The 10,659-nt window shown below is 37.1% G+C and overlaps 1 protein-coding gene across 1 annotated transcript in view; it reads right to left on the bottom strand.

Moving 5' to 3' along the window:
• LOC133542581 (neurexophilin-2) overlaps window positions 1-9,006 on the bottom strand; it is a 172,736-nt gene extending 163,730 nt beyond the window's left edge. Inside the window, exon 1 of the mRNA XM_061886854.1 lies at window positions 8,644-9,006. Coding sequence (XP_061742838.1) covers window positions 8,644-8,697 — 54 coding nt within the window. The 5' untranslated portion in view covers window positions 8,698-9,006. The remainder of the gene's footprint in view (window positions 1-8,643) is intronic.
• Window positions 9,007-10,659: the final 1,653 nt, after the last annotated feature.

Raw genomic sequence — 10,659 nt, 5'->3', positions numbered from 1 at the left:
ATATATATATATATATATATATATATATATATATATATATATATATATATATATATATATATATATATATATATATATATATATATATATATATATATATATATATATATATATATAAGGCTATGGAATCGAATACAATTGTCCTAACACTATTCTTCTGGTGCAACAAGACAGCAGTGCAAGTGGCATTTTTTTTAACATGTGAATAATATAAATAAGGTCCAATATACATTCAAGCACAGTCAAAAATAGAATAGGAGAGGATTCAGTTTATGAATGATATAAGTAATGACTATTTTTCAGTTGAATATATGCATTGTACCCTCTGATTAAGGTACAGTCAAAATGGGATAGGATACAGTTCATCCAGTCAGTATTTTTAAGCCTTCCGGTGCAGAATAATAGAATATAGTTTTATTTGTCATTATTACAGTAAACAGGTTCAAAGAACAACGAAATTGGGGCAGATCCCCTAAGGTACATACACAACAAATTAGTAATATAAGAGTAAAAAAAAGATCAAAAAGAAGATATCTAAATAGATGTAAATATCGACACACGTGCATGTATCCATATATATGCATATACATATACACATACAACATCATTGCACATTATAGTCCGAATATTAGAAATATGGTCTAATATAGATTCAAGTACAGTAAAAAAAAATGGAATAGGAGAGGATTCAGTTTTTAGCCTTCCTGTGCAAAACAGTATTTTAAGTATGAACTATATAAGGAATTTGTTTTATAATGTTTATTTTCTACTGCAACTGCTACATAGACTGTAATTGTGTAAATGGTAATTGTTATATAATGTACAAATGATGACCTATTGGGTTGAGTTTTTCCTTGCCCTGATGTGAGATCTGAGTTGAGGGTATCTTTGTGGCTTGTGCAGCCCTTTGAGACACGTGTCATTTAGGGCTATATAAGCAAACATTGATTGATTGATTAATTGACATACACATATAACATATCAGTATATATCATGTACTGTACATATATTATGTAAATATTACATATATGTTGTATTTTATATTGCGACTACCGTACAGTTTTAGTCTATTTCATACCTGCATTGTCCTTTCCATCCTTACACTTTCCATATTTTGTTACTGAGCTACTGTGTGGAATAATTTCCCTTGTGGATAATTAAAGTTTCTCTAAGTCTTTGTCTAAGTAATGACTATTTTCCAGTTGAATATAAGCATTGCATCCTCTGATTCAAGTCCAGTCCAAATGGAAAAGGATAGAATTCATCCTGTCAGTCTTTAGCCCTTTCGGTGCAAAGATATCAGTGCAAAACAATAACAATGATGTACGTAATGACTATTTTCCCGTTTTTACTTCAATGATCATTAAAAAATGACTTATTGCTTCATTCTGCTTTTTTTTTTTTTACATTATGTTTTTACTCCGACGTTTTAATATTTATTGAGTCATTACTTTGTTTATGTTAATGTTTTTTTTTAAATTCCTTTCACTAATCTAGCTTGTTTATGTATTTGTAGAAAGGGCGTGCCCTGCGGCCTGCTGCGTAACTGGGTGTGCAAGGACCGGCTTTGAAGACAGCGACAGGAGAGTAGATGGCCCAGGTGGACCTTCTTATCTAATCACCTGTCACCTTTATTAGCAGCAGCCGGAAGGAGACAGGATTTGTTGGAGTTGGAGTTGGAGTTGGAGTGGGAGCCAGAGAGAGAAAGAGAGACACACAGACTCAGAAAATACATTTTGCTGGAAAGCAAAAGCCTTGCACTATTCGTGCAAATAAAACAGTGCTAGAAGGCAATCTCCACAGTATTTGTGTTTTTATGTATTTATTTAGGCTACTTATACATCGGTTTCTTTTTTTAACTAAATGTACTGTTATTGTTTTCATGATGGTTGAAGTTGATTTTGAACATGCATCACAATTTCCAGTTTCTATTCATGTCCGAAAAAGGAGTAGGAAGAAGCAGATCCTAATCATCCCTCCTCTCCTTTTCCATTTTAATGGCCATTACTAACACATATCATTCACTACTTCTTCTCAGTGTGAACAAAAATTACTTAAACAAAAAATGATGACAATTATCAGAATTCTTCTTCTTCTTCTTTGTATACACTTTGGTTTGAACAGTTTATTAAATTTGATCACATGAGTACAATGTTTGATTTATTGACATAATCCTTTCTATGATTTAATTCCACACACTGATACTCTAAATGTTTTAAGTGTTGCAGGTGCATACAAATGTTTGCATTATATCACATTATATGTGATGTAGGTAAAATTATATTTAAATACTCTGCAATGATATATTACATGTACAATGACATTTAAAATCCAATATAGTGATATAGCACAAGTACAATGATGTATAAGTTATATTTAAAATCAATTAAGTGATATATTGCAATGTCAATGATGTACATGATTTTTAAAAATCAATATTGAGATATATTACATGTACAATGATATTTAAAATGGATTGTATGGATGACATTTTGCAATTTCAATGATGTATGTAATATTTAAAAATCAATAATGTGATATATTACATGTACAATGATATTTAAAATCCAATATAGTGATATAGTACTAAGTACAATGATGTGTACATTACATTTAAAATCAATATAGTTATATATTGCAATTACAATGATGAAAATGGGATTTAAAAATCAATATTTTGATATATTACATGCACAATGAGATGCACATTATATTTTAAATGTGTTTGCTTACTTTGCTTAATCCAGACCATAATTTAATTCCACATACTGACACACTAAATGTTTCAATTGTTTTAGGTGCATAGAATTGTTTACATTATATTTAACATCCCTGCAATGATATATTATATGCACAATGATATTTGAGGTGTGAATTATATTTAAAATCATCCATCCATCCATCCATTTTCTACCGCTTATTCCCTTTGGGGTCACGGGGGGCGCTGGTGCCTATCTCAGCTACAATCGGGCGGAAGGCGGCGTACACCCTGGACAAGTGACCATCTCATCGCAGGGCCAACACAGATATACAGACAACCTTCACACTCACATTCACACACTAGGGCCAATTTAGTGTTGCCAATCAACCTATCCCCAGGTGCATGTCTTTGGAAGTGGGAGGAAGCCGGAGTACCCGGACGGAACCCACCCATTCACAGGGAGGACATGCAAACTCCATACAGAAAGATCCTGAGGACCTTCGTATTGTGAGACAGACGCACTAACCCCTCTACCACCGTGAAGCGCAATAATGTACATGGTATTTTAAAATCATATTGCATGCACAATGAGGTGCACATTATATTTTAAATGTGTTTGCTTACTTTGCTGAATCCATACAATCATTTAATTCTGAAGTGTTGTACATGCATATAAATATTTCAAATTATATTACGTCATATTTGTCAGGCTTGTTCCTGACAGTTTGGTTGTGTTTTAGCTTTTCCACTGTGTGTGTGTAGTATTTCCTGTCTTTAGTTCCTGTCAGCACTCTTATTTTGTTTCTGTTTCCTGTTTGTCTCCCTGAGTGCTGTGTCCCCTCAGCTGTGGCTGATTGGCACCTGGCCACACCTGGTGTCAATCAGCCAGACACTATTTAAGCCTGTTTTGTCCTCCAGTCAGATGCTGGATTATTGTTGTGTCGTGTCAATGTCACCACTACCTGTTTTCTCGCTTGTAGCTTTGTCTACTTCTGTTCACTCTGTTCATGCCATAGTTCCGTCGTGTTACAGTAAGTGTTTTTGTTCTTAGCCAAGTTTGTTATCCGCATTGTGCGCGCTTTTTTTTTTGTACCCTTTTGTTTGTTCCTGTTTTAGTGTTGTATTAAATCATGTTTTCTTACACAATGCCTGCCGCCTTCTCTGGATCTTGGGGTTTGTCACCAACTCAATGTGTTAATATTTGTCTTTTTTTTTGTCGAGAATAGTTGTGCATTACAGATTTGTGCATAATGTTTGCAAGCTCACTAAATCATTGAATTTCAATATTTTTGATTCAATAAATTATCTTTTTTTGTAGTATTATAATTACTTATTTAAAAAAAAAAAAATTCCCTATTAGAAAATAGTGACAAACAATGTAAGACATGAATTAACCAACCCATCAATCATTTATTGTACACACGTAGAGGCTTGAATAGGCGAACCTCTGCTTGTTACTACTCCTTTTTAGGCACGGCGTGGAACTCATAACTTTTTAAAGCGCAACACCGTGACCATATTTATACAGTCTTTGTCAACAATCTTTGAAAAATGCAGTTGACGTGAGACACGTGTCTTTGAATTGCACTGGGCATTAAAAAGTGGAGTACCGTGTGTGCGGTTATCAGTACTGTAAGTACTTGGAATTCTTGCAGTAACAAATGAAATTATCCATAATGGATGTGTGTGTGTGTGTGTGTGTGTGTGTGTGTGTGTGCGTGTGTGTGTGTTATATGGAGCATGGATGATGTATATACTGTACACACACACAACTCAGTATGTATAATTGTAGCCAAAAAAAGCCACAGGGAACACCCATTTATGACAGCAGCTGCACACACACACACACACACACACGCACACACACACACACACACACACACACACACACACACACACACACACACACACACACACACACACTCTTGTATTTATTACCTTTTTGAGACCTCCGAAAAAAGGCCTACCTCTTCAGGACTAACCTTTGTAGATATATAAAGATGTGTATTTACAATATCAATAATATATACATACTACACAACTATAAAAAAGCGTGTTGTGAAAAATTAATTGGAATTTCACAAGAAAAATGTCACAATTTCACAAGAAAAACTTTGAATTTTGGCAGTATTGTAATGAAAGTTGTCATTTTACTCAACGCAAGTCAAAATTATACAAAGAAAACTGAACATTTGTGCAAATTTGGTGAAATGAGTCGCAATTTTACACGACAATGTTATAAGAACACTTAAAAATGTTGGCAATATAATAATAACAATCGGGAATTTCACTAAGCAATATTATGAAAAAAGTAATCGTTTTACTGCAAAAATGTCATTGTTTTACAAGAACAACACAGGAAATTGGCAATATTGTAATAAAAGTCCGAATTTCACATGACAAATGTCACCATTTTTCTTAAAAAGTAATAATGCTACATAAGAAAAGGAAAGAATTTACGAAAAAATATTGCAATATTACAGAAACAGAAAGAATATGAGAAATGTTTCCCAATTTTATAACAAAAAAGTCAACACATTGTGAGAACAATACTTTGTTAACCTATTTTTTGACTTTTTTGTGTGTAATTTGTTTTTAATCTTCATTATTTACTTCAATTTATTACAGTATGTCTTAATATACATATTTATTTTTTATTGTTTTTATTAATTTTGACCAAAGGGGGCGCACTTCAAATTTTTACACACACTTTTTATTTCGTATGTTGACCAGAGGGGGAGCAATTTGAAAAATGCGTCCTTTTTGGTACCACCCTAATTTTGATGGATTTCACCACCAGGGGTGCAAATGAGATCTCTATATTTTTGTTTTCTGTAATGTGCTTAAGGCCAATGACAAAGGAGTTAGGGACCACAGATGGTCCCTGTGCGCACTTTGGGCAATACAGCCGTAAAAGCTAACTGTTAATGGCCACTACAGTCTTAGTAGCGTAATGTATTCGTTCATCCTATGGTGACATATGGGTTGTTTTACGTCAGCACCGGAAGTGGTAAAATCAGCCGTTCACCTGGCGGGGTTTTTTCGAGGATGAACAGGGAAGTCCTTCTTTGGCTGCCGTCTTCTTTTATCATATATCGTTGCCTTTGCTCCTGTCATTGTTTACTTTTGTAAGCACATTAAATCGACAAAAAAATCCTGCCTTTGGAGCAATGTTCACAGACTCCTGTATTTGGCTCTCTATTAGATGCAATGGTTTTCCGTATTGGGAGCATGACTTCGGTCATATGGAAGCTACTTTTCCTTGTTGATGTCTCAAGAAGGGTAATCATACAAGAGCGCACACACACACACACACACACACACACACACACACACACTTGGCCTCATATAATCAGCAGCTAAGTTCTCTGTGGAGGACGGAGATGCTGTAGATAATAAAACAAGCCACAGGCGTGTTTAACTTCTGAAGGAGAAATGAAAGGAAGTTGCTGGGAGCAGAAATGGCTGAATAGAAGATAAGGAAGGCGGCCGCACTGCCACTTACTTATTAGCACACTTGCAGGAACGCTGCTATTTTCAAACATACGTTAAAATCTGCTTTTTCTTACAACTTTGTTCCACTTCCAAACTCACCCAGAGATGAGTGGAGAATGTTTGCCACCTTAAAATTCTCTGAAAAGATGGAACAACTTGCTTTGAGTGTCATTAATACGAGAAGTTTGTTATTTCTGATTACTCCAAACGCACCACGCTTATAGAAAAGTGGGATATTTACCTGCATTTTCCCCACTTGTGGATAAATATCCACTTTCAAACTCACACACAGGAGTGTAGCATTTTTCCACCTTAAAACTCTGTTATATGATGAAACAATACATTTGTGTGTTATTTTCTGATTACTCCAAACACACTACACTGGTAGAAAAGAGGAATATTTCCACACTATTCCCACGCATTTCCCCCCACATGTGTGTAATTATCCACTTTCAAACTCATCCAGAGATGAGTGGAGCATGTTTGCTACCTTAAAACTTTGTGAAAAGATGGAACAACTTGCTTTGTGTGTCATTAATACAAGAAGTGTGTTATTTCTGATTACTCCAAACGCACCACGCTCATAGAAAAGTGGGATATTTCCACGCATTTTATCCACTTGTGGGTAAATATCCACTTTCTAACTCACACACAGTTGAGTGGAGCATTTTTCCACCTTAAAATCTGTTATAAGATGGAACAACTCATTTGTCTTTCAGTAATACAAGTAGTGTGTTATTTCTGATTACTCCAAACGCACCATGCTGATAGAAAAGTGGGATATTTCCACACATTTTCCCACTTGTGAGTAAATATCCACTTTCAAACTCACACACTGATGAGTGGAGCATGTTTGCTACCTTAAAACTTTGTGAAAGATGGAACAACTTGCTTTGTGTGTAATTAATACGAGAAGTGTGTTATTTCTGATTACTCCAAATGTACCACGCTCATAGAAAAGTGGGATATTTACACACATTTTCCCCACTTGTGTGTAAATATCCACTTTCTAACTCACACACAGTTGAGTGGAGCATTTTTCCACCTTAGTACTCTGTTATATGATAGAACAACTCATTTGTGTGTCATCAATACAAGAAGTGTGTTATTTCTGATTACTCCAAACGCACCATGCTGATAGAAAAGTGGGATATTTCCACGCATTTTACCCATCCATCCATCCATTTTCTACCGCGTATTCCCTTTTGGGGTCGCGGGGGGCGCTTGCGCCTATCTCAGCTACAATCGGGAGGAAGGCGCCTACACCCTGGACAAGTCGCCACCTCATCCCACTTGTGGGTAAATATCCACTTTCAAACTCACACACTGATGAGTGGAGCATGTTTGCCACCGTAAACCTTTGTGAGAAGACGGAACAACTCCTTTGTGTGTCATTAATACAAAAAGTATGTTATGTCTGATTACCCCAAATGCACCACGCTCATAGAAAAGTGGGATATTTCCATGCATTTTAGCCACTTGTGAGTAAATATCCACTTTCAAACTCACTCAGAGAGGAGTGGAGCATGTTTGCCACCTCAAAACTTCATGAGAAGACGGAACAACTCCTTTGTGTGTCATTAATACAATAAGTGTGTTACTTCCGTTTACTCCAAACACACCACACTCATAGAAAAGTGAGGTATTTCCACGCATTTTTCCCACTTGTGAGTAAATATCCACTTTCAAACTCACAAAGAAAAGAAAGGAGCATTTTTTTTTCACCACAAAACTCTGTTATAAGATGGAACAACTCCTTTTTGTGTCATTAATACAAGGAATCTGTTCTGTCTGATTACTCCAAACGCACCATGCTGACAGAAAAGTGGGATATTTCCACACATTTTCTCTCACTTGTGGGTAAATATCCACTTTTTAACTCACCCAGAGATGAGTGGAGCATGTTTGCCATCTTAAACCTTCATGAGAAGATGGAACAACTCCTTTGTGTGTCACTAATACAATAAGTGTGTTACTTCTGATTACTCCAAACACACCACACTCATAGAAAAGTGAGGTATTTCCACGCATTTTTCCCACTTGTGAGTAAATATCCACTTTCAAACTCACAAAGAAAAGAAAGGAGCATTTTTTTTTCACCACAAAACTCTGTTATAAGATGGAACAACTCCTTTTTGTGTCATTAATACAAGGAATCTGTTCTGTCTGATTACTCCAAACGCACCATGCTGACAGAAAAGTGGGATATTTCCACACATTTTCTCTCACTTGTGGGTAAATATCCACTTTTTAACTCACCCAGAGATGAGTGGAACATGTTTGCCATCTTAAACCTTCATGAGAAGATGGAACAACTCCTTTGTTTGTCAATAATACGAGAAGTGTGTTATTTCTGATTACTTTAAACGCACCTTACTGATAGAAAAGTGGGATATTTCCACGCATTTCCCCCCACTTGTGGGGTAAATCTTCACAGTGCCACTCACCTTGCGTAGGATGCACTGGCAGAGGACGAGTGTGGTCCACCCGAGCACCTTCATGTCACCTTCCTCAGATGCGCACCGAGTCCCTAAACGCCTCCTCGGTTGCGCACACGCCAGCAAGAAGACGCGCGGCAATCCCACGAGCGGCAGGTGCGAGAAAAAAAAAAAAGTATCAAAGAAAGAAGAGAATCTCTTCAAGTTGTTGCTAATAATTGCTCCTCGGCGTCTTCTACACCCGATAATGTGCTCCGCCTCGCTGCGTGCGCAACATCCGAGCCGTCCTGTCTCACGCAGCGCTCGCCGGCTGGAGTTTTGCGCGCAGCGGGAGGTGCAAGTGTGAGTTCTAGGAGCTTTCCCTGGGTTGTAGGATAGAGCAGGGGGACGACGAGAGGAGATAGTGAACACCCTCCATCCTCATCCCTCAACTCCTCCTCCTCCTGGAAGCCTCCTCACCTGCGCACATTCATGCATTCTAAGTCGTAAAATACGGCTAGCCGGAGGTGGCTGACCACGCAGCTGAGGTAAGTTCTCGGCCGCCCGTACAAGCCCTCTAAAACGCATCCAAAAACATGTAACTCGATTTTTTTTTAATATAAGAACATTAATTAGCTAGTTAATAAGAGGTTTAACTGTCAGAGTTATTTGGTGACGAACCCCAAGATGCAAAGATGGAGGGAGGCATGGAATGTGAAAACATGATTTAATTAAATACTAAGACAAAAACAAAACCAAAAGGGTACAAACACAAAGCGTGCACGAGGCGGATAATCAAACAAAAGGAGCTAGCCTGGGAGCTAGAAAATAACGAACAGGAGCTTAGCGTGGAAGCTAGCGGGTAGCGAACAGGCAAACAGAAGTCGTACTTGTATAATGAAAAATAAAACGGAAGCTGGGAACAAAATACAGTAAGCTACAAACATCAACTGAATATAGCTTACCGCTACGCTGCAAAGGCAAGGTACGACACGACAGGAGCGATAACACATCACAAGAGCGACTAGACGTGACATCAACAAGACAATACAATGATCCAGCAACTGACACAAGACAAAGCAGATACAAATAGGAGCAGGCTGATTGGCAAAGGGTGTGGCCAGGTGCCAATCAGCCGCAGCTGAGGAGGAACACAGCACTCAGGGAACAAGACAGAAAGCTGACAAAATAAGAGCACTAGACAGGAACTAAAGACAGAAGATACTAAACACAGAGGAAACAGACAAATGCAGAGGAAAAAAATTCAAACATAGACAAACTGTCAGGGGAAAGCCTGACATTAACTAGCTTATGCATTTACTAGCTCAGTGTTTTTCAACCTTTTCTGAGTCAAGGCACATTTGTTTTCATTGAAAAAAAATCCCGCCGCACACCACCAGCAGAAAACATTAAAAAAATTAAACTTAGCAGCCAATATTGAAAGTAAAAAGTCGTCTTCACCATTTTTGGATATGACTTTAAAGCATAACCCATCAATATAGCTCTTGTCTCAAAGTAGGTGTACTGTCACCACATGTCACATCACACTCTGTCTTATTTGGACTTTTTTGCTGCGTGTAGTGTTTTAGTTTCTTGTCTCACACTCCTATTTTGGTGTAGATTGTCATGTCGTGTTCGGATGTGCAAACCCATTTCCATATGAGTTGGGAAATTGTGTTAGATAATAAATATAAACAGAATACAATGATTTGCAAATCATTTTCAACCCATATTCAGTTGAATATGCTACAAAGACAACATATTTGATGTTCAAACTGATAAGCATTTTTTTTTATTTTTTTTTGCAAATAATCATTAAGTTTAGAATTTGATGCCAGCAACACGTGACATAGAAGTTGGGAAAGGTGGCAATAAATATTGATAAAGTTGAGAAATACTCATCAAGCACTTATTTGGAAATCCCACAGGTGTGCAGGCTAATTGGGAACAGGTGGGTACCATGATTGGGTATAAAAGCAGCTTCCATGAAATGCTAAGTAATTCACAAACAAGGATGGGGTGAGGGTCACCAATTTGTAAGCAAAA

Source organism: Nerophis ophidion, linkage group LG02 (genome assembly GCF_033978795.1).
Source record: "Nerophis ophidion isolate RoL-2023_Sa linkage group LG02, RoL_Noph_v1.0, whole genome shotgun sequence".
Classification (NCBI taxonomy): Eukaryota; Metazoa; Chordata; class Actinopteri; order Syngnathiformes; family Syngnathidae; genus Nerophis; species Nerophis ophidion.
The sequence above is the reverse complement of the archived record's forward strand: the minus strand, read 5'-3'. Positions and strand labels throughout refer to the sequence as shown.